The sequence below is a fragment of the Periplaneta americana genome, chromosome 9, assembly GCF_040183065.1.
Source record: "Periplaneta americana isolate PAMFEO1 chromosome 9, P.americana_PAMFEO1_priV1, whole genome shotgun sequence".
In the NCBI taxonomy this organism is placed as follows: Eukaryota; Metazoa; Arthropoda; class Insecta; order Blattodea; family Blattidae; genus Periplaneta; species Periplaneta americana.
The window spans coordinates 104067961-104094193 of record NC_091125.1 but is presented as its reverse complement, the minus strand read 5'-3'; the positions used below and the strand labels follow the sequence as shown (position 1 = coordinate 104094193).

The 26233-nt window shown below is 35.3% G+C and overlaps 1 protein-coding gene across 10 annotated transcripts in view; it reads left to right on the top strand.

Annotated features, from left to right (window-relative positions):
- LOC138706341 (dentin sialophosphoprotein-like) overlaps positions 1-26233 on the top strand; it is a 69119-nt gene that overhangs the window by 6916 nt on the left and 35970 nt on the right. For 6 of the 10 annotated variants that reach the window (XM_069835509.1, XM_069835505.1, XM_069835504.1 and 3 more), the window contains exons 2-6: positions 6407-6487; positions 6843-6911; positions 11748-11849; positions 18617-18679; positions 20822-20897. In XM_069835509.1, coding sequence (XP_069691610.1) covers positions 6409-6487; positions 6843-6911; positions 11748-11849; positions 18617-18679; positions 20822-20897 — 389 coding nt within the window. In that variant the 5' untranslated portion in view covers positions 6407-6408. Of the gene's footprint in view, positions 1-4032; positions 4146-6191; positions 6293-6406; positions 6488-6842; positions 6912-11747; positions 11850-18616; positions 18680-20821; positions 20898-26233 lie in introns of those variants that run through there. The other 4 variants (XM_069835506.1, XM_069835502.1, XM_069835508.1 and 1 more) reach the window with 4 other exon arrangements.

The following is a 26233-nucleotide window of genomic DNA, read 5'->3' as shown; positions in this document are numbered from 1 at the left end:
CCAGGAAGAAAAATGATTAGTTCCGAAAGTCTCCACCAGAGGAGGAAATGGCACTGCATGGGAAGTGGCGCAGGTCTCATACAGCCTTGCCAATAGGTATCATGACGTCTTTGGAAACAGTCCCTAGGCTACACTTGTTTATGCAATGCTATGTGTACGTGTTCATGCTTTGCTCATAAAGCTTTATTACCAAAATAGCAACAATGGTTCTGTTGCACTTTGGTTATTCCAAACAGCGAAGAACTTACAGAGAGGTCCCATGACCAGTATTAAGTTGTGAAAGATGATCTCATGCTGTGAAGGTACTGGCTCTTTACAAGCAACCAGGACGAGGATGCAAATATGTATGCAATAAAGAAGTGGAAAATGTTGCAACTGCCATAGCAGAGGCCAATGCTGTGCAGGGATCAGCAGTGCTCGGGCAATATCCCAGAAACTGGATATGCCCTATTTGAAAATGTTTGCTCAAAGTACTGAAATTTTTCCCCTAGAAGATTAGCCACTGCGTGCTCAGGATGCAGAAGCATGCTTGCATTTTTCACTGCTCTTCCAAGCTTGGATGGAGTTGGAGGATGTTTGGTCTTGGAACATCCTTTGGAGTGATGAAGCCCATTTTTATTTGAATGGCACTGTCAACACACACAGTTGTCTCATTTGGGCTCCTGAAGACCCTCATGCATTGGAGCAGATTTCCTTAAACTCACTGAAAGTGACAGCATGGTGTGGCTTTACTGCCTCGTTCATAATTTTTTATTTATTTATTTATTTTATTTTATTTTATTTATAGGCCTATACATTAAAAAGATGTATTAAAAAAGTATTTTATACATAAAACAGAAGTATAAATTAAAGAATTTACCCCCATATGAGCAAACACTCGTGGTTGGGAGTTCAAAACCGCACTATTGTACTTTTTTGAAGAACGCACATCAGCAGGGTTAACGACCTGTACTGTCAATGCATGGAGATACCAGCGAATGCTGTCCAATTTTGTTATTCCAGAACTCTTAACAAAATGAATGTCTCAATACTTCCGTGTTTATGCAGGATGGAGCATCCCTTCACATTGGATTGGCAGTGTAGCGAGACCTCTGACGGCATTTCACCAGTGACCGCATAATCAGTTGTGGATTCCCTATGAAATGGCCTCCCCGTTCACCAGATCTCACCCTATGTGACTTTTGGTTGTGGGGTTATTTAAAGAGCAAGGTGTACCAAGGACACATAGATAGTTTAATAACTTTAAAGGAGCACATAACACTTCAACGTGAGGCAGTTAGGTGGGGATATGCTGTGTTCTGCAGTGGACAATGCGATTCATAGACAGCAGTGTTTGTGGAACATGTTCAAAGGCAGCATATTGAGTCCTAATTTGTAATTGTGTTATTAAAGTCACCTGTAACATTTTGCTTTCTTTCACTCCCCATACATTGCCATTTCCTTCTCTGGTGGCGACTTTCGGAACTAATTATTTTTCTTCCCGGAATGGAATTTCCACTGTCTGAAACGTATGTACAGTCTTAGAAAAAAGTTCTGTCGCACAGATACTTTATTAGTCCCAGAAAGGAGGCAGTGCGCTTGATCAGACATACAATGAAACAAATCTAATTTTATTATCTCAATTAACCCTTCTCTTGTGACCCAAGTCGCATGTCCTCTGATCATGTGCACTGTCTCCTGTCTGGGACTTCGTATCTGTGCGACAGAACTTTTTTCTAAGACTGTACACCACATTTCAATTTATTTGGCTTTACCATTGTTCACTTATGAACCCTCAAACACCACCTCTTTAATTATGGCCACCTGTTATTATTGAAATTAATTGTATAAATTTTCTCATTTTTACTGGGATCAGGAATCACTAGGTGGTTGAGGAGTTTGAAAATTGAATCCATCTGAAGTTCTATATTTTTCTTTAAGTGGTGGAACTCTGTTTAATATAAGTAAGTGTAGAGAATTTGTTTAATATCGTATCAAATTATCTCTTATACACACCAAAATTTCGTATTTCATGCACTCTTTCATACCGAAGTACGAAAATTCGTAATTTGCAGGTTAAGAATAACTTGTCTTGCGTTCTTCTTCTGCTTCAAGTTCTTTGGGTCTGTTAAGAATGTGGTCTTCCATCCTCTTTTTTTGGGCGTCCCAAACTCATCTTCCATTTTGTGACATATATTATTACTTAAAGTTTTATTAGACTTTTTTATGGTACATTTGATATCCTCACTGTAATATATTACTTCTTATTTTATATGCATAGGCGGAGAGAGAACAGTTTCCTTGGGGGGGGGGGCAAAGCAAAACCATAGAATTCCGATATAATAACAGGATTATGGAGGACATTATTTATCTTCTCCCACCATTATAGCTTGACGGTGGTACAGTATATCGGAATATGATATTTAATAAAGGTATTTTCGGGGGGGGGGGGGAAGCATATTTCTTACAGTGTTACGCCCATATCCAGTATGTTTCGGACTGTAAATCTAGAACTGTAAATAGGGCTAGAACTGTAAATATACTACAAATTATAATTAGGGCATAACTTAAAACAATCTCCCTATTTTTCTTGTCATACACAAACACATGTATAACACTATGTAACAGTGCTAACAGAAACTTTTTTATCTGAAGCTTACTTTCCCAGAGAGGATATATGAAATGTAAATTCTAATTAGGCTATTTTATTTAATCTCTGGTTTTTAAGTTTACACATCATTCTGGGATCACTTTTCTTTTTTCTGCATTGTTGTGCAGTATGTTATTCATATTTCTCCAAGTGGCAGACTTCTAACACATGACTACAGGCTGTTACAAAGGAAATATTACAGTACTTCCATTCCTCAAATGAGGTATAGAAATTCTTATACATTCAGAAATTTAAAATAAATATTACAGTCCAGACACATGATCTGAAGACATTAATTCATCAATTTAAGCACAGAAACTTGATTATAAAAGCAATAAAAATCTTTTGAATTCAATATTTTCTAACATTAATAGAAAAAAACGAGTTTAGACAAGTTTGGGGTGGCAGTGCCCCTCCATAACTCCGCCTATGTTTATATGTTTTGTAATATTTCATTTTTTATGTCATTCAATGAGGGTTATCATTTATCACAGTCATCGGATTCAAATTTAATGGGTATAAACTTGGCCAAGTGTCATATAGGCTCAGGCTGTATGGTAAGCCTTCGTGTTTCTCCTCTGTTTAAAAAAGTGATATAAATCCATACCATGATTTCTTTTGGGAGGGAAGTAAAATTATATGCTCTGTAAATGAACCCTGGCACAGGAAGACTTAACCAGCCAATAATTCCTAGCAGCAGCTACATCAAACGTGCAGCCCCTACTGCACTGCTGCAGAATGCGGCCCCCTGAAGTTCAGGTTCAGTGTATAATTAGGGCTACATATGTTAGAAGTAGGCCTAGCAATAGTCTAATCATATTAATTGACAGGAAATGTCGGATCATATAGTCCTGAATGTGTTTTTTTTATAGAGACAAGAGCAGTGAGTGTAACAAATGTTGATGAAGATAGTCTACAGTATTGTATAACTTAGCTGCCGTGGTAATTTACCGCAGGTGTGCTTGTGGTATTGTAGTGAATTTGCGAACATAAAGATGTTATGAAGGAAACTGTCATAGACAATTAGTTTTAAATAACTTTTTTGTGAGATAATTTTCGTTAGCTACTGTGAAATTTGTGTGAGGAGAAAGCCTGTAAGCAGTTTGAGATGTTCTAATTGTATACAGTTTATATAATCCTTTATTAAACATACCATACACAAGAAGTGAGTAATGCTAAATATTACATAAAATTATCAATAGTTTAATATAATTATCAGGCAAATTAAAGTTTTTATATGTTTATTTATAATAAAATTAGTGTTTGAAACATATATGAAAAAATGCTGATCCAAAAGTATTTTTGACTTAATCCACAATCAATTTTTTTTCGAGTGCTTTAGCTGTGAATTCCAGTTACCTGATAGATAACAGTAACCATATCAACAAGTGCAAGGCTCTTATCTTTTGACAATGGATGTTATCTTCCTGTATTGTAGTTGTGTTCGTACCGTGTGCTATACATGTACAATGTCGAGTATGTTTAAGAATTGTAAAAGTTGTCAACTCTACCATTGGTAAATATTTAGGAATAACACCATTGAAATAAATATCCCATATTAATACACTAGGCCTATAATTAATAAAATTCATTAACTCGAACTCATTCATTGCTCTCTTCTGTATTCAGAAATTTTGGTGATTAATTACATCATACCGTGAGCTTATAAAGAAAACGCACTAACTCCTTAAAACTTACTTTTGAAATATTTTAATTGAAAAGTTTGTAGGTCTCTGAAAAATTAGTATTATAGGAAGCTTTTGTTTTTATTATGCTTTATAAATAATAAAGCGAGTTCTCCAGATTATAGAGAAAAAAATTCTGTACTTAGGTACCATAAAAACTATTTTTTTTTTTTATTTTAAGTGGAGTTTTTTCCCTTGTAAGCCCACGATATGTGTGTACCTAATTTTCTAACGCTCAGGATTTAACAATAAAGTTAGGTAAGTTATCTTCCTTCTTGCTTTCCAAGATTTGGACGTAAGATCCACAAAAGTCTCTAGAGATTCGCAATTTGCCAGATGTTCCACGCCCATATTCTCTTCTTTGTACATAACAAGCAATTAGAAGAAGCTGATTTGATAAAAGTGTTTACTGAGGCAGTCATGACCAGTAACCAATCTGAACATTGTCACAGCAGATTTTCGAGGTAGATCAGGAATTAATTTTAAATCTTTCAATTTTTTTTTCTTGAATTTTAGTGTTCTACTATTAAATTGTTGTGATGGTTGGAGTTACTTAATTCTTCTTTCATAATCCGTTTAATAAATTATGAAAATTTGTAGTTTGTTTTTATGTTGAATTTATTTCCTTTCTTGGCTAATATGTCAACTTTCTTATTATCATTTGCCCACGGTGGGCTGGGATCCATTAGAAAACTATGTTCATATTTAAATTTTTAATTTGTTTTACCATGCAATGGATTTCTTTAATTTTTTCTCTTGTGGGATTAATTCTGATTCTTTTTGAGAAGAAGTTTTTTTTTTAACAACGTTGGTAATTTTGCAAACCTGCATCCATTGTTAAAAATCTAAGTTTTAAGAGGTACTACATATATAAAATTGTTCTTATTTTTCCTTGAAGTCCATCAAGCAGTTGGCAGAGATTATTATTTTTTTAAACTAAATTATATGGCATTAGCGTTTATTTTAAAATTAATGTCCGAGACAAATAGAGAAATTTTAAGAAATTTGTTTTAAAAAATAATTACTAAAATCGCTAAACTCTAAAATACATTCTTGCTCATCCTGTAAAATAGGTTTTGGAAACGTTCTTAAATATGTTTCTGAGTGATGTGTAAATGGCTTCAACTTCGCCATCAAAATTTGTTCTATGTTATGTTCACTATTTATATCCTCACAGTGCCGAAATTATGAGTGCACAAAAATTCTACATCTCAATGCAGAAAAAACGATAAGAATAGAAATGATTAATTGAAATCAATGAATACTCACCATTATCAAACTATCATGGAGTTGTGCCATGTTCCCTGTTACCACCTCAGTCATCCAAAAGTCTCTTAAGAGGACACCCTTGATTTCTTCTTTCCTCTGGCCTGTGTTTGTGAATTAACTGTGGAATTCTGTCCCTGTGTATTCTCTATACATATTAGATTCAGTTAGTTCTGTATTTATCCTTTTTTAAATATGGGTTCAGTTTTTACTTTCTTGTGAATGTATTCATCGTGGTTGTGATCCTACTTTATGTATTTGCTGTGTACCTTTAAAATTTCATTTCTGTTGCTGTGATTCTTGATTTGTCTCCTTATTTCTGAGTCCAGAGTTCATTTCGCATCTGTATGAAACAGTAGATTTTGTTAATGTGTTCGTCATTTTAATCTATTTTGTTGTAATGTTGTGGAAGTTTTGAAAGTTATATTTATACCTGTGACTTGCAAAAATTTAGAAGTTCTATTGTTACATCTTTTTCTTTTTGGCAATATAACACGCATCGTAAGTAATTGAAAGTATTTATTTATTGTATAATTTTGTAACTTATAAATTGTCTTGGACCTCATGATCAATTAATATTTTTGTTTTTTTGTTACCGGTACCTTTGCTAGCAAATGGGATCTACATTTGATATTAAATTCTATAACAATAGAAACGAAATTTGATAATGTTTGAAGAAATGTGCTCGTGAGATCTAACATTTACTGAAAATGTACGTAATTACAAACTGTCACATAATAATTTAATTATCTGAACGTTATAGAGTAGGGAACAATTTAGAGTATTTTGTATTGCCATTATATCTCACATTTTTATTTTCTTCCAGAAATGGAAAATAACATTTTGGGAGGGATGGCGATTGTAAAGGATATTGTGGCAGTCTTGAGCAGTGGACGCAGATCAAGAGGTATGCTGTTTCATATATGATTTGAATTCTATTATGTTAAATAAAAATCACAGTTGCTTCTGAATGGGAGTTCAGCAGTTACAGTCAAAGACAGTCAAATATTCGTTAAACAATGGACGAACCATTATTTATTACGGTACAAAAACTGCTCCCCACTGAGGGTAGCCCTTAAGGACTCAGTATATCCTCAAAAAAATTAATATACATACATAAACATAGATATTCAATTTAAAAAAAAGGAAACAAAGAAAAGGGCATGAAAAATTACAATATTGATATTAATGTGGCACCATGTGATTAATTAGGATTTGGAGGATTTTTCTTTAAGTTTAAACATATCATGTCTCATTTTCAGATGAAGATGAGAGACTTCGTATGATGATGCGTGAAGTTATGAGTGAAAGATCGAACAATACATTAGAGAGTGAGTAATGTATATATCACTTTTATAATAATTACATTGCTATAGCCTATATTTAAGTACTGTAGTGCCCATAGGGCCAGATAATTTTGCACCCTTTTTTACTCGAATTTGTTAACCCTATATTGTTAATACTGTATACTAAACTAGTGTTCAGTTATTGCTATGTTTATTTTTAAGATATATTGTTTTCAGAAGCAAAACCTTTGTTCTACAGTGCAATTAGCGGGATAGTAGTTTACGTCTTATTTTTCATTAATATCATCTTCATACTCTAACCTTACAATTTCCAGTTGCAAGTGTAAACAGAAAGTTGTACCAATCATTGTTGGGCTTGAGATGAACGTAAATAATCCTGAATACCTTGCAAGTTTAAAAAAGTTAAACTGAGCAGTTTGTAGCAGGAGTACATAAATAAATCTTCAAAGCAATGTTAACATTGGTATAAGTCACAAAGATTTTTAGTGGTTAAGAATTTGTTTAAAAGTGGTAATGAATGATAGGCTAGTACAGGCCTGGGCATCGGGAGCGGAACTAGACTCTAAACGGGGATGCTTAATATTCATCTGTCACTGAATCAACGTTGCACAGTGTTCGGCGGGGTAAAAAGGGGATGAAGAGAAATCATATGGCTCCCCGTGAGAGAGTAGAATCCACTCTTGCTGCCCAGGCCTGGGCTAGTATGTCCTTTTAAGGGAGAACTTTTCAGGTGAATACATTCTGTTTCAAAGTTTTCTTCTGATGAGTAGATCTGTTACAATTTACTGATTCGTGAATTTAATCAGGATCAGTTTCTGTGAGGTTGACAGAAATGAAAATCTTTCAGAAAATTAATCGTAAACTGATATTCGAATTTCTAATTCTGTCTACAGTTTGTCCAATGTCTCCATATAACTGGTCTGGACATCACATTAGATCAGGTTCAAATTCAGATTCATCAAAGAATCTCTTACACTTTTTATTTCTTTTAGGCTTACTTTCCTCTGTTTATATTACAGTAGGGGCTCACTGTAAAAAGAATAGGTGAAGTACTGTTCACATACACAAATGCATGAACAGTTTTATCAATAGACTAAATAGGCCTATTATTTGTAAACTACGTACAATTTTACTAGTTCTAGATAACATACAAACAGGAAAATTAATTTATTTCAAGATTCGCCCAATTTCTTGAATACAAAGTCAATCCTCGTATCTTTTAAAGCAGCAAACCTGTCGATGATGTCTTCATAAAATGTCTGAGTTTAACTGAGGGTGGACAGTATATTTCTATGCAAAGCTATGGGGCTAATGATGAAAGTCTTTCCTGTGTAATGTAGCAGTTCGAGTGAAATTTTGAATCTTTTCAAACAGAAAAGCTTCTTTGATTGAAATAATTTTTTTAAATTATTTTATACAACTTCTCTATTTTCTTAGCACTTTTTAAAACAAAGAACTAATGGAACTGTAGGTCGTTCAGAATTTAAAACATATATTTATCCTTATATTTAAGTCTACAAAACGGCATTTTTAATATATTACAGACCATGTCATTTTTGGGATACATATTTAGTACTCATTTATCAATATTTTCTATGTCCTGATACCTAAGTGTTTGTATAATAGCACTATAGTGATTAAACATATAATATACACCATGATGTAATATTAATAGGTACACTATATATACTTACCACTAATATATTCTAAAGACATTAAATAATAAGTTAATATATATGTACACTGTATTAAACTACATGTGTACATTTATGTGCGTGTTAAACTTTCAAATCCAAGAGCTGGAACAAAACTGGCGAGCTCATGAGAAGAAATAATACATGCCGGGGGAAACAACTTTTAAACTTTGCGAATGTATGTGGTGTGCATTCCTGATAAAATAACATAGAGCCATATAATTTACCGCTGCAGGGGTGGCTGCTTGGACACAAGGAATTGGGATAATTTTTCTCGAGTCAGGTAGTATATACATAAAATTTTACAGCCCTTGGAGACCAGCTTGAATCCTTCTCTATATTAGTACCGTTAGATCTGCAAACTGGTTACTTCACCTACAAGAAGTCTGACAGTTCTCCGTAACTGAAAGACTCAGAAACTCACTTCACTCATACAATCTTTAGTGCGTGACGTCACGTTACCATGGAAACCAAGTGCTGTATGAGAATAGGAGCCCAAATACTTTCACCTCTACAGTATTGTAGGTTCCAATACACACCGCTTGGCGCTCATAACAGTTGACATTATTCTATTCAGCGGACAGTTACAGGAACTATTTATACAACTAAACACTGTTCATAACGACTGAAAATAAAACTTTTTTTTTTATTTTATTTAATATGGTATCAGTAATAACTAGAATTAATTATTAGTACGAGATAAAATTGTGTTTTACACGTAAATAGTTGACGTGGCATTTCACCTACTTCACCTGAATAACTGCCCGTTCTATTTCATGTTGAATGTTTTGAAATTTTCTTTTTCCGTTACTGTCATAAACATAAAATGACGTTTTCGTTTCATTCAGAAAGGTAATGACAGGGTTGCCATAATTTTTGATACAAAAATACAGACACTTTTGTTTTCACAAAAATTTGGGATATCAGTTGCATTAAAAAAACTACATAATGTATGTATGTATGTATGTATGTATGTATGTATGTATGTATGTATGTATGTATGTATGTATTCACACTGCAAATGGGTGGCAGTGGTAACTAATGACACTCAATAATGACAATGAATAATAAACACAACTAATAAAAACATTAATAATAAATAATAATAATAATAATAATAATAATAATAATAATAATAATAATAATAATAATAATAATAATAATAATAATGAGCATCCTAGATTAAATGAAGCACGATCACTTAAAATAACATTTAAAGTAAATCTAATCTTTATCTTAACCCTAAGTTCGAACTAAGCCCCATGAGTGTGATAGGCTCATACCTGCACAAGTACCTTTCGGCACTACACTTATTCCGCTGTCAACTCACTCACTGCACTGATTCTATCCTGATTTCACTAACACTTCAAAACCATTTCACTATAGCCACTATGAACTATAGAACTTCACTGACACAAACCCACTTCACTTACACAATAGACTTCACTGACACAACACACTTCCTCACTGATACAACACTTCAAATAACAAAATATCAATTACACCCTTTAAATAGTGTGTATAATATACTACCGTCTATTAGTAAAGTCCTTAAGCCTATTTTTAAATACATTTTTGGTTATTGGTAAAGCCTTTAGTAAGTCTGCAGGTAAAGCATTCCAGTCCCTGATAGTACGATTGAGAAAAGAAAACTTCCCAGTATCCGTTCTCTGTCTTCTTTCCCTCAATTTATATGAGTGGTCGTTCCTTGAAGAGTAATTTGGCGGCTGCAACCTATTTTTGATTTCTCACCAGGCAGGCTCACCTCTGTATGTTTTAAACATTGTGCAGAATCGAATTCGCGTTCTTCGGTCAGTGAGTGTGCCCCATTTTAATGGTGAATTATTACGACAATACTTGAGAGTCCATTTTTTTAATCTTTTCCAGAGCCTTAATATGTTCTAATCTGTAAGGATCCCAACATGCAGCACCATATTCCATTACTGGACGAACTAGTGATTTATATGCAATCTCTTTGGATTAATCAGAGCCTTTTCTTAGTACCCTCATCACAAAGTGTAACGCCCTCCATGCCTTTCCTTGCCATGTCTTAGCCTATATTATTCCAATACTTAAAAAAATAACAGCAAAACTGATGTATATTACAATTCTATTCTCGTAACATTAATATCCTGATAGATAGGTAGTCTGATTAAGCTGTTAAGACATGCATAGTATCAATTGTCATTTGTCAGTCATTCTCATACTTCTGGAAAAATGTACTTGCTTTAGAAAAGAAGTATTTTCTTTAATGAATCGTGGAAATCTATGCATGAAAACTCTGAATTGACTTTAATTTGAAGCAATGCTTTTGCCTTATTTGTTTGTAGTCTGTTCCTTTCAGGTGTCCAAATGATTTTCATGAAAGAAAACACTCTTTACAGGTGCAGAAGTTCTGGAAGACACTGCACACATTCTAAAACTTTCTTCATCAAAATTGTTAAATTTTGTTTCACTCTTTTTTTCCCCCCCAAATTATAAAAATTCACTCCTTTAAGGTCTCATTTTTTTCCCTCCTAATTTTCCACATTTTCTTTGATTTTTTTTTAAAGCATAATATTCACGAGCACGATCTCGTTAAATAAATTGGCACTGTTGATGGAAGCATTAGGATTAGAAACGAGTGTATTTAAAACTCAGCTGATTTCCCGACACTGCACCAGTTTAATTCATAACCTGAATCTAGGAAAACTGCCCAGCACCCTCAAAATTCCCTATCATAGCTCGAGATATCAAATGCACTGGTATAAAAGTTCAGAATATTTTCATCAAAATCCTTTCCTTTTATTTCACCTTTAGTGATCAATATCGCTAGTTTCTGTTTAGTTGTCTGGGAGATGAATTTATGTTTTTTCCTGGATATGAAAGGGGAAAGGAACTGACCACCCTACCCCATTATCTCCTGGCCTAGTTGCCCCGTAAGCGGTGCCTTCTTGTTATCACTTGTGAGGTTCAGACGTGTGTTACCAAGAAGGCACCACTTATGAGGCAACTAGGCCAGGAGAAATGGGGTAGAGTGGCTAGTTCCTTTTCCCCTCCATTGCATACATCGTCCACTAGCTACATATTACACTAGTCACACTTAAGATGCATACAAACAATAGTACATTATTATACTATTTAATTAAAAGTTATATTATACTAGTATTACTACGTTTATTTTCAGATGAACTTATGAATCGGATGATGCAGCTTGTAGAACATACAGTGAGTAAACAAACAGAACTCCAGGCAGCTGCTCAAGAAAGGGATGAGTATAAAACGAAATGTAAGAGACAGACACGTGACTTATAAGTAAAATATAGTCTGTTCAGTAGATAATACTAAGAATTTTACCAGTACTTTGAATCTTTTCCTCTTACTACGTAACTTTCAATATAGTTGAACACTGTCATCAGGTCTCAGTTATAATATAGTGTTTACGTCGCATAAACGAAAACAGAGAAGGAAATACTAATATTGAGTGATGGTTTCCTGTTCTTATTGTTAGACACAATTACAGTATAACTGATTTTCAGACAACAGGAGTGGAGCAGAGTCACACATGCATATGCTCACACATAGCCATACACACAAATTAGTGTACGAATATATAATAACTTCATGATATTATTGATAAAAATGATCTGGTATGGATAGGAAAGAACTGAATGAAAGTTATATACACACACAGCCACGGAATATTGGGGGTGGGGGGACATATGCCTTTTTCTCTCTGAGAGAATCGAAACTTAGCTCTGCTTGTTTGTGTCATATACAGCCTAGTATTATGAGTTCAGTTATCACTTTTTCATTCCAGTTCAGACTTCGAGTCAATCTTTACCTTCATACACTCCTGAGAGTATACTTCATACTCTATACCATACTTCATACACGATTATGATATAAGATGTATGTGCAGAGACCTGAAGTATAGTATAATATACCTGCATTTATGCCTTAACTATAACCTGCCAAATTTTTTCAAAATTTTTCTTCATGTCAGTGACTTTTTTTTTTAGGTGTAGAATTGTATTGAACTTTAAAAAATAAAACAAAAAATGTTTCAGAACTAAGAAGGATATAATATATGTGATTAATTAAGGCCTTTCAGAATCCAACTAGAAAATCAGTGGGAAGAATTCTGTTTATGAGGTGGTGGCACTTGTATGTAGAATTAATTACATCTATGAAAAAGGCTGATAATTTTTTTCTTGAACCTCTCGTTTAGAAATAGGGTGCGATTATCTGTCAGAAACCTGTGATATGATGTCTTTGGTTTTATTTTCTTTCCAAAGAAGGACGTACTGATGATAAATTTAAGTTATGTATGAAAGGAATATTAATGAAATTTGGTAATAGACAATAGCAAATTTTAGCTTCAGTCAAATCAAAGAAACATATAATGCATTGAGTTTTCCATTATGTCCGACCTTGGTAGGTTGGCCACTGGGCAAGCAGTATGAATTGGGTGGTACACTCTGGGCATCCAATGAAGTGGATTTTCATTACAACTGAAAAAGGCTAGGATAATAGAAGTATAATTTTCACAGAGCTATTTTTATGCAAAAAACATCGTACTAGATTTGGGCCAATAAGGTAATCTTTAAAGGTCTATACATTATTTAATACTGTAAATCTCTTGTATCCGGCACCCAAATAACCAGCAATATCAAAAAACGACACTTTTGGCTAGGCCAAAAAAAAAAAGTCGTTCATGTGAAAGGGAAGAGTCGGATGAAGATGTGAGTGATTTTCATGGATCGCACATGCTGCATATTTTGCTTACCTTTTACATTGTTCACGCGTGGAAATATGTCCCTGGAATAGATTGGTTAGCATCGGTAAGCTGTTACTTGGGCCTTGCAAACAATGTGCAACAACATTTCAAAATCTACAGTGCCTATAACCCACCTAATAATCCCCTTGATCTAACTTTGTTTGATACACAACCTAAAACTATCATAATTGGTGACTTTAATGCCCACTCCCAACTTTGGGGCTACAATAATGTAAACCAACCTGGAAAAATGATCATGGACCTCCTAAATACTACAACCACAGAACTTTTCTACAGAAAAAAAGATCCCCCTACTTTCATACATTATTCTGATTCTGGTACAAATCCAGACTTATTACTAGTAACATCAGATATCCATCACGAAACCAAGAAAAAAATAATTGAAGAACCTGGATCTGGCCATAGAGTCATCATTGCTTCTATCCACCACCACCAAAACCGAAGAAAAGAACCCGCCAATAACAAAACAACATGGAACTTTAAGAAAGTGAATTGGAAACTATTTACAACAGAACTAGACGAACACCTCAAGCTCAACACACCACTAATGGAAAATACAAACTCAGATAGATTGAACAAATATTTCTGTGAATCTATTCTTAAAATTGCAAAAAAGCACATTCCACGAGGCAAACCAAAAAAATACACCCCATTCTGGACAGAAAACCTGAATTTATTGAAACAAGATAGAGATAAAGAAAGAACCAAAGCAGAACATAGCAAAACACCAGAAGATACTCAAGATTGGAGGAAGAAGACTGCCATTCTTAAAAAAGCAATCATAACAGCAAAAAAGAACAGTTTTAATAAATTTATTGAAAATATTAATTACAGAACCAATAGCGCTAAAATATATAAATTTCTGAAGAATATTTCCAATACACAGGAAAATACTAGCCAACCTATTATTCATAATAACAAAACGCTAACAGATAGTAGAGATATAGCAAACGCATTTAATAAACACTACTCAAACTCTCACAGATTACATCCCAATATCAAAAAAACTGACAAATTTATCAAAAAAGAATTACATAAAAATAATAAAAACAATATTACTAGTACAAAACCTGAAATATTTCATCAAAATTTTACTTCCAAAGAATTAACTATAGTATACAAAATTTAAAAACCAAGAAATCTCCTGGCCCCGACAACATTCATTCCGAATTTTTGAAACATATGGGGGAAAAAGCCAAGTCTGTACTTTTATCCATTTTCAATTTATTATGGAACACCTCAATTCCTGCAGCTTGGAAAAAAGCAATCATTGTACCAATTCACAAAAAAGGGAAACCTGCTCATGATGTTAATAGTTATCGACCAATATCACTATTAAGCATGATAGCAAAAACCATGGAGTCCATGATCTCCAACAGATTAACTTGGTATTTAGAATCCCAAAATCTTTTATCACCAAGACAAGCCGGCTTTCGACAACTACACTCTACCAATGAACAAGTCATACGCCTAGGCCAAGAAATAAAAGACAGTTTTAACAAGAAAGAAGATACCTTGGCAATATTTATTGACTTTCAGTTAGCATATGACTCTATTTGGAGAAATAAATTATTACTAAAACTCCAGAAATTAGGTATCTCCAGCAATATGTTCAGATGGATATCAGAATTCATTAGTCAAAGATTCATTGCCACTAAATTCAATAACTCACTTTCTAGTTACAGACAAACATATCGAGGTCTACCTCAGGGCGCTGTCCTCAGCACAACTTTATTCAATATTTATATAAATGACTTACCCTCCCTATTAGAGGAATCAAACATGAAAACAGCACTATTTGCAGATGATATAGTTTTGTGGACTTCCGGATCTTACAGACATAGAGACAAAATTCAAAATTCTGCTCTTAAAGCTCTAAATCAACTACATGACTGGAATACATCAAATTTGATGACACTCAATTTAAGCAAAAGTAACTACTAAATATTTTCACTGGGTAAAAAAGAAAGGAAAATATTAGGGGCTAAGCGGGATGAAGCTACAGGAGAATGGAGAAAGTTACACAACACAGAACTGCACGCATTGTATTCTTCACCTAACATAATTAGGAACTTAAAATCCAGACGTTTGAGATGAGCAGGGCATGTAGCACGTATGGGCGAATCCAGAAATGCATATAGAGTGTTAGTTGGGAGACCGGAGGGAAAAAGACCTTTAGGGAGGCCGAGACGTAGATGGGAGGATAATATTAAAATGGATTTGAGGGAGGTGGGGTGTGATGATAGAGACTGGATTAATCTTGCACAGGATAGGAACCGATGGCGGGCTTATGTGAGGGCGGCAATGAACCTTCGGGTTCCTTAAAAGCCATTTGTAAGTAAGTAAAAAAGAAAGAGAATTCAATATCCAATACAATGGCCAAGACCTTCCTAGGACTTATGAATCCAAATATCTTGGAGTTATTTTCGATAGTAAGTTAACATGGAGCAACCATTTAAAATACATTTCTGAAAAAGCTCGTAAAAGATTCTCCCTTCTAAAAAGACTAGCAGGAAAGAAATGGGGATGCTCTAGGAATACTTTGAACACCACATACAAAATGTTTATACAGCCAGTGCTGACATACTGCGGAGAAATTTTAATTACTTCACATTTCATAAATGCAATAGAATATGTTCAAAACCAAGCTCTCAGACTCATTACTGGTGGAATCAAAACAACTCCAATAGATTCTATGAGATTCCTCACTAATATTAACAGCATCAAAATGACAATAGAAGAAAAAGCACTGATTCAATATGAAAAACTTATCAGATTATCAGGAAACAATTGGCATTCATACAGTCCTCTCTGTAGATTGAAAACTCAAAAAAGTTTCATATCCATTGTTCAAGAATTAAAACAGAAAATCAGTATCCCGAATTTAAAAGAAAACTTACAGATTAAACAAAACCCTTTAACTCTATTAAATATAGAATATAATCTAAATTTAACAGAAGAAATAGTGAAATCAGAAGTAAACACTGAAATACTAAAACAATTGTCTTTAGAGACAATTAATTTTAGGTACCCTCCACAAAACTGGCTTCATTTATACACTGACGGATCCTTGATCTCCAGAGAACAAGGTGCCGGTGCAGGTGTTATGTGCTGTCTCTTCTCACTTTATAGATCTCTTGGGTATGGAACAACAAGTTTTGATGGAGAAATCATTGCAATAAGTGAAAGTCTCAGGAATCTTCTATGCCACATCAATAAATTTAAGAATGCAGTTATATTGTCAGACTCCAAAGCAGCTATTCTATCAATAGTCTCTAAACACACACCTTCCTCTCAAACAGCAGAAATAACTAAAATGCTCTCTCAATTAATATCACTCAATAAAAGAATTGTATTCCAATGGATACCATCCCACTGTGGAATCCTGAGAAACGAGAATGCGGATGCTTTAGCAAAGAAGGGCAGCACTGCTACTTACAGACCTGTTACTAAATCTATGTATTACTCTGTGAAAAGATTTATTAAATCTACATACTTAGGCTTCAACAAACAAAATTTGATAACACAATCCCAAGGGAAAAAATGGAACTCTCTGCATCATAATCCACAGTTAATTCCCGATTTACCACGAAAATCGCCTGTAGCTGCATTTAGATTGGCAACAGGCCATGATTGTTTGGCCAAACACCTGCATAGAATTGGAATATATCAGTCTCCTAACTGCCCATTGTGCAACTCAAACCAAAAAATGGATTCGGAACACCTCAAAATCTGTGCTTCATTGGCTGGCCATGATAATATATATTTGAAAAATATTGGAGTGCAAGAGGTCAAATGATTTTATTGTCAAACGCCTGGCATTAGAAAACAACAACAATGTGCAAAAACGATATCTTTAAACTCTCCCGTTTCGAAGGGGTGTTGGATGAGTCTAAATAGGAAAGTTTGAAATTCTCTGTTCCTACAGGGTGTAAAAGTTTCTTTCGAGTGATAGATAGTATAAATAAACAAGCAGACATTACAGATTGTTAAAGAGGTTCAAATTATTGAGCGCTACATCATCATCTTCATAGTTGTGATGTTTGGTACACTGCTCTTCACGTCACATGCCCACCATGTAAAATAAAATTGTCATAAGGTTACGAAAACTTTTAGTATTTTTTATGCTATTATGAGCTGATGAATGTACATTACCGTATTCAGTATTAAAAATAAACATTGTATGTATTTCATAACTTTATTTTTAAATATCATCATCATCATCATCATCATCATCATCATCATCATCCTGTCAAGTACTATTCCCAAAAGAACTGTTATGGCCTGAAAAAGCGATTTTCTTGCCATCTTTTCATAGGTCGACCAAGTGACCGTTTTCCATTTGGACAATACTTCATTATTGCCTTAGGGATCCTGGATGAAACCATTCTTGAGACATGTTCCTTCCAGTTTAACTGATATCTGGAGATATAGTCCAGTATGGAAAAAAATGTTTGTGCCGTACAGTATGTTTTTACATAACCTATAAACTTATTTTCCAATTATCTGGGACTGGCTTTATCCCACATTTGCCGGATACAAGGAATTCTACTGTACTGAGAATAAGTATAACTTCGATATTACTTAATACTGCGAGGAAGTGTAACTTCGGACTCCATGTTTCCAAAGGATTTGTCCTCATCAAAACTAAAATTGTATTGGTTAATACAATTGTAAAAGTATAGAAAACTTGTATGAACTACAATATGAAAAGAATCATAATGAGAAGGGTAAATTCTGAAAGAGTAACACATCTTTGTAAAAGTGTGTAATTTCTTATTTTACGAGTCTCAACTTAATATACAAAAGTAAGAATTGAACCAACAGAAACAAGGTTATCTGCAAACAAATGAAACACACCAAATAAAACGATTTTATAACTGGCTACAAGAATTTCTGATACCACACAGCTCCAAAATGGGTAAAAATTTCATCCTATTCAAAATAATGATATACCGTACCAGCATAAAGGAAGATTTCACAAAGATTAAAAGACCAAACCATATAGGACGATGACATTGACGACGATTATGAGGAAAATATATTAGAGATCTTGCTTACTTTCTTTTATTGTTGAATAGACTTTGTTTTGTAAATATATATAGCTGACGATGATTGTTCTTTTCACTCCTAATATGTAAATAATATAATTTTTATTCATTTTTAACAGTGATAGTGTGTTTGCAATTGTATGATTTTAATGGAAGCATGTTCATTGGTCACAATGTAAAAAATTCAATTTGTGTTTATTTCAGTGGATGAGTTGAATCGCAGTATGGCTCTATTGTTACAAAAGGAAACATCTCGCGACACTGAAGGTAAGTTATTCTTTCTTTGTTTACACGAGAATGACAGTGTCTAAAACAAATTTTTAGTATTTCTTATACAAAGGTTGAATAAAAAGTAATGGCAACAGTTCGATATTTCTGACATGGCTTTATTCACAGGGGTACAACATTTACGTACCTTCAATATAATCACCCCCCTTATTTATTACTTTTTGCCAAATGTTTGAAAGGCATCGTACACCATCAACCGCGGCCATCTTTGTTGATGTTCTGTATTGACCGCCCTATAGCACAATAAGTTCATCTTTGGTATTGTACCAGGTCCCTCGCAGTGGTTCTTTCACTTTGGCAAAGAGATCGTAATCGCATGGACTCATATCGGATGAGTATGGTAGATGTTCCAAAATCTCCCATTGCTAGCGACGCAAGAGGTCCTTGACAGCAGCAGTGGTGTGACTCCTTGCATTGTCATGAAGAATGATGGGTTCTGTACCACCAAGTGTCGTCGTTTTCTCCTGAGGGCTGGACGAATGTGGTGCTCCAGGAACCTGCAGTAGTAGTCCACGTTTACCGTTTGTCTTGAAGGTACAGCATGGTGCAGTATTACCCCATCAATGTCATATGCCACAATGAACATCAACTTCACAGCACTTTGTGTAGGACGCACTTTCTTCGGACGAAGAGAACTGGGATGCTTCCATTCATTTGATTGGCATTTCAAGTTTGGTTCGTACGAGCGAGCCCAGGTTTCGTCCATAGTGACGATTCGTCCAAGAAAGTCGGCACCTTCCCTTTGGTACCTGTCCAACAAGGTCTGTGCGACTGCATAGCGGTGCCATTGTTGCACCTCGGAAATTTCATGGGGTATCCAACGTGCTGCAATTTTGCAGTAACCCAGAATGTCGTGCAGAATATGGAGCACAGCTTTGTGACATACCCTGACTTCCGCTGCTAACTCACGCCCAGTCCATTGGTGATCGGCATCCAACAGGGAAGCAAGGAGTTGAACTGTGTTGTCCTCCACGTGGGGTCGTCCTGTACGGAGGTTGTTCTAAACGGCATCCCTGCCTTCCTGGAACACTTTAACCCATCAAGCCACTGTGTGATATGGCAATGCTGCATTGCCACATGCTTCATGCAGTCCCTGAAAACATTCTTGTGCACTACGACCTCATACCACTTCCATTTTGATCCAGGAACGTTACTCTAGTTTTGTAAACGTGGTCTTAGGGTGCTTGCACTATCCCTATGAAAGTCAACGTTCTACACACTGCAGTAGATAGACAGAGTACTGTCATTGCTGGCTGCACTAACTCCTCTAACAGTCCTTGTACATTTCCACACAGCTGGCAGCTGTCGAACGCACCATTGTCATGTGACAGCAGTGTTGCCATAACTTTTTATCCAACCCTTGTGTACTTCAACTTTATTAAATGTTTTTCTTTTTTCTCTTTGGAACCATGCTACTTCTGGTGGTTTAGTGGTTGCCACGCTCACATTGGATCCAAAATTCGTGGGTATCAAACCCATCAATGAAAGAAAGTACAAAGATTGTGTTTTGTACAATTATGGCATGTAAATAAACCGTATTGAATCTCCAAGGGAGGTAGCCATATTTTGCATATGTATGCTAGGACCAGGGCCATAGGCAGGGAAGGGTGGTACGAGGCAGATCAATCTCCTCCCCCCCCCCCCAAAATCAGGAAGATGAATGAAATGGAAATTAGTAATTTACAACAGTTCATTTGTTCCTGAGTAGAATTCCTTTAAATTTTATTTATAGTAATAAAAGTGGAATTCACTCAGTTCTGAGTAGTGATCTCGAATGTGAACTCTTGAGTCATCACTAGTGTAAAGTTACCAGATTCTTCTCATAATTTCCTTTAATGTTTCTGTTAGTTTGCCATTCACTTGTATTATTTTTACACATTTTAAAGAATAAAAATACTCATTTTATTTATATACTAAAAATATTCACTCTTCTTAACTACTACTACTACTTAAGCCAGTGTTTTTCAATCTTTTCCAACATGTGGCATACAAACGTTATAATTTAAAATCTCGTGGCACACTCATATAAATTCTCGTGAATCACTCTGTATATAACTTTTTTGGCACATTGTTATCTTGCCAGTGACTTGAGGAAATAATATACTTACTTTTTTCCTTCAGTAGGACTTTCTCCGCGGCAAAGGAAACTTGCAAAGATGTTAGAGGATTTAAAAGAAATGCGTTCGGAACACAAAAGGTAAGCACATTTGGAAACCAATGAATGTTGTTACAGTGTTTAATTTGGATGTTGTAATGAAAATAATTATATTATCTTTACATTTGCACAACCTCATATTACTGTTTTGATTACGTAATTTTACTTTATAGAAGGTTAGAATATCGTCTTTAGTACTAATGCAATGTATTTCATCCTTGTAATTTATTTACAATATTTTCTTTCATTTTAAAACAGAGTAGTTGCTAATTATTAATACATTTGTATTGGTAGCATATTCATTCATTCATTCATTCATAGTGTTCTGCCCAAGGGCAGGTCTTTCACTGCAAACCCAGCATTCCCCAGTCTTTCCTATTTTCTGCCTTCCTCTTTGTCTCATCATATGATTCATATATATATATATACCTTAATATCGTCTATCATCTGATATCTTCTTCTGCCCCAAACTCTACTCCTGTTCATCATTCCTTCCAGTGCATCCTTCAGAAGGCAATTTCTTCCCAACCAGTGACCCAGCCAGTTCCTTTTTCTCTTTCTGATCAGTTTCAGCATCATTCTTTCTTCACCCACTCTTTCCAACACAACTTCATTTCTTGTTCTATCTGTCCATTTCACATGTTCCATCCTTCTCCATATCCACATTTCAAATGCTTATAGTCATTTCTCTTCATTTCGTCGTAATGTCCATGTTTCTGCACCATACAATGTTACACTCCACACACAGCACTTCACTAGTCTCTTCCTTAGTTCTTTCTCCAGTGGTCCACAGAAGATGCTGCTTTTTCTATTAAAAGCTTCGTTTGCCATTGCTATTAAGAGGTTAATTAAATCATATGAGATTAAATTTCAGAATATGTGTTGTGTGTAGACGTACTGTATTGTTGTCTTTATTTGATGTGGAGTGAGTTTTGGAAATGTTATAAATATGATTTGTTGCCAGGTGGTAATAATATATGAAGAGTCCACTGCAAGAATGATGGATGTCACTTTCTTGTCGAAAATGAACCAAGACTGTCAATGCATAGCTTAAGACATATACAGGGTCTGGCAGAGAAACCTGACGGTTTTTAAATTGAAATAAGAACTACATGGAATGGTTTATATTCAATATTTTATTTTAGAATGACAGTTTAACTCAAAGTATTTACTGTCAATACATTGTTTGAGCCTCAACAATAGAAATAACAGTTTCAAAGGATTGCACATAAGTGCATGGAGTGGGGAGTGAGGAATGGGGTGACTGCGAGAGAGAGAGAGAGAGAAGGCGGGATGGGACAGTGGCAGCAGTGACTGATCTTGACCACATGTTTTCACCATTTCAGTCAGAATGGAGCGCTGGTCGGTACAACATCAAGCTTTTGTAGTGGAGACATTTTTTAAAAACAACAGTTCAGTTATTGTGACTCAGCGCGCATTTCCCCAGCATTTTGACATTAATCAAAATGACAGTGTTCCAAGCCGCAATACCATCTTGTTGTGGGTGAGGAACTTTTGGGAAACGGCTTGTGCCACAAAGAAGAAACCACCAGGGAAACAGCGTACTGTTCGAACCCCGGAGAATGTTGGACGAGTGCGTCACGCAGTTCTTCGTAGTCCTAGACGTTTGGCAGTGAAACAGGCAAGTGCTCTAGAGATTTCTGATCGCTCTGTACGCAGAATTTAGCATATGGACCTCCACTTTCATCCATACAAAATTGTTACGGTGCAAGAACTCAGTGAGCGGGATAAGAGAACTCGCAGTGTTTGCTGTAATGAACTGCTGACTACTGTGAATGACCAGGTTCTAAACCAGCTTCTCATGACAGATGAGGCAAATTTCCACGTTTGTGGCTATGTGAATATTCAACTGTCGGTTCTGGGCATCGGACAATCCTCAAGAGATGCATGAACGATCTTTACACAGTGAAAAGGTTGTTGTGTTGTGTGGTGTGGGGTAGCGTCATTTGTGATAATTGGTCCCTATTTCTTTGAAGACGGAGAAGGGAGAGCAGTAACTGTAACTTCACAGCGTTACATCAACATGCTGCAGACATTTCTTGCACCCGAGTTAAGGCAACGGGGTATTGCAGATGTCACGTGGTTCCAGCAGGATGGAGCAACTGCTCACACCTCAAGAATGTCGATGAGCGAATTGAAAGAGATGTTTGGAGCTAGAGTGATCTCACACCGAGGGGACGTTCAATGGCCTCCAAGATCCCCTGACCTCAACGCTTGCGATTACTTCCTTTGGGGTTATCTCAAGAGTAGAGTGTACCATGACCGACCAAGGACAATTCAAGATTTGAAGCGGAACATTAGGACTGAAGTGGCAGCAATTTCTCCAAACGTTTTGCAGCGAGTAATGCGGAGTCTCCCATTGAGGCTCCAAGAATGTGCTGACAATGATGGACACCATCTTCGGAATACAATTTTCAAAAAGTAAAGCAGTTTATGCAAATACTTTGAGTTAAACTGTAATTCAAAAATAAAATATTGAATATAAACCATTTCGTGTAGTTCTTATTTCAATTTAAAAACCGTCAGGTTTCTCTGCCGGACCCTGTAGAATGTACATAGAGAGTTATATGGCATTAACACTGATAGTCATTGTCCAGTAATGATCTGAAAATCTCAGTTAAGCTTTGAGCGCTAAGCATTTCAAACTTTCATTTGCTTCTCCTGCAAAATGTACCGTATTCCAAATGACATCCATCATTCTTGCAGTGGACTCTTCATATGAATGTGGCCTGGTGAGCTTATACTTTTGTAGGGAGAATGAGATGAACTCTGGACATGAACAATGTGTGGCTTATTGCCATATGTGTATTGTATACAGTAATAATATTAAATCAGGCCTGCACAAGGTTTGTGCTCTCCGAGCCGGCTCACAGCTCATGAGCGGAATGCAGATATTAGCTGCGCTCTGTATAAGGGTGGACTGGGAGAAGGGGTGGATCTCGTACAAAATATACACAGAAGGAAATACTATTACGAGTGCTTATAAAATGAATTACAGTTCAGTGTTTGCAAAACTATCTTGGACTATTATTAATTAATAAAGAAATATTTATTTTACAGAAATAATAGAAATTCTAGAGCTATTTAAATGTACAATATCATTTTGTTATATTTTTATTTATCAGTACATCAAAACGAGGCTTTATGCTGTTGGCAGCTGAAAGGAACAGTACCCTACTGAACATAATGAAACATCAGTTACAGATGTTCGATGTCTGCCTTTATTAAAGTTGATTACAGAAAACAGTTGCTCACAAATATAAATGTTGAGCCAAACATAGCAATCATTTTCACAGTCGGCCTGTGTAGTCGTGGATATTATTGCTAATGTTTAGTCTTGTAAAACTCAACCAGGCTAGTAGTATTATTCAAACGATCTTTAGCCCTGAGGTCACATTGAAGATCAATATGTTCGAGCTGTAAATCGTTAAATGTTAAATGTTATGTTCTGTCTTTTAGATTCCTCCATACTGTACTGTAGCAGTAGGTAAGCAACGTGAAACAGTTACTGAGAATAGGCCTACACACTGCACTCCACTAGATAACTGAGTGGTCATTTCCTTCTCCTCTACCTATAGCAAGTCTATGTCATTCTGACGTATCTTCTCTCTGTTTCGGCGAGCGGTAAACTCGGCTCTCCAGCTCTGAAGGAGCACGCACGCTTGTTGAGTGCTGTTTGTGCAGGCCTGTATTAAATGATATCATTCATCTCAAATGGATGATAACGTAACGAGAGTAAATATGGAGCTGTATACTGTCAGGATGACAATGTGCTTAAAATACAGTGCCAGCATTAATTTCTCATAGGAGCCATTTCATGTGAAATCATCAAATTTATCAAAACACTTGTGGCATTAAGTAAGGTAAAAGGAGGGTAAGTGTGCGCACATATTGTATTATTTATTGTCTCTGGAATCTAATGTATTATAGATGAAATATTAAAAAATTGTTTAATGAATGACAGTATTATACGAATTATAAATTCAGCAGATGGACTTCAGGAAACTTTAGTAAACAAATGAAATTTTATTTTTTTTTTTAAAGGAGGCAAATGCAAATGCTGAGCCACACAGGTGGACAAGAGTTTTATATGAGAAGACTTTTGAGGCAGACATAGAAATTTTCAGGCCTTTAATACATCTGTAACTTGAGTTTTTTTACATTATTCTAGAGCACAATGCCCACAAAAGAAATACGAGATTTAGTAATAAATTTAACTACAACTGTAGAAACGAGAAATAATAGATAATGATTACAAAAAAGGGCTCAAGAACAATAGTCTCTTACAAACACTCCAAATCCTTTGTAACTTGAACATAACTTGTGCACTCTTACCTGCTCATTCTGTGCACACTCTTAGCCGACATCGAGTCAGTTTAAGAATGTGTTACTAGAAGCAACACAGTACGGTCATAGGACATAGTTCATGCCATTTCATTGCTACAAATAGGACTTCATTTTAATGTGAACATGTTCCTTCTGACTGACTTAAAACCCTGTAGAAAATTTAAGTTTTCTTTTGAAAAAATTACATGAGATTTCAAACAAAATGTTTACACACCTTTCTAAAGAGAGAGATTTTTCTGTGGCTCGACCAACGTATGTATCAACCTTGTCAATAATCCGTACTCAATGGAGTAATGCAAGCCAATTCACAAGAGCACTCTTACCCGACCGCGCACACTTACCCTTCGTTACCTTATATGCAGTTTGATATGAACAATGAATAAATCCAGTTTTTCTGCTCTGTGTTGTTTACCGGTTTCGAAAAAATATGGTCATCTTAATATTGCAGGTTGTAGGTGGATTGTGCTGTGTAGGAATTGCACACCAGAAACATTAAACATTCTTATGTTGGAAAATAATGTATGTAAATGAATGAAACTTTCAGGAAATTTAGTCCATACTTAAGTCTCACCTCTAATAAAAGATAGAGTGAAAATACTGAAGTCTTATCTTTATAGTAATTAAATATTTTAATTTTGCTATAATAAAAAGTTGCATAAAATGAATGGTTGGAACGTGGGTTGAGAAAGACAGAGAAATTTGAAATTTTGGTAATTATTTACTCATAGTTTGAAGAAGTTTTTATTAAATTTTCAACATGTTTTTCCAGGATTTACAGGACTATCAGTAACTTTATCGTACTACATAAAATGTTCGTTTTCTGCTATTGTACGGGTGATGTACAAGTACAGGGTTCAGCAAGAAGATCTGAAGTTTTTAGGTTGGCAGTAACTGAGGCTAAGACAGTCGCGAAGCGGTGGCAGGATAAGGAATGAACGCCATTATTGATGATGCCATCTCAGTTGCAATGGATCCGTGGAACGCATCACATTCGGCATTTGCTGTGGAGA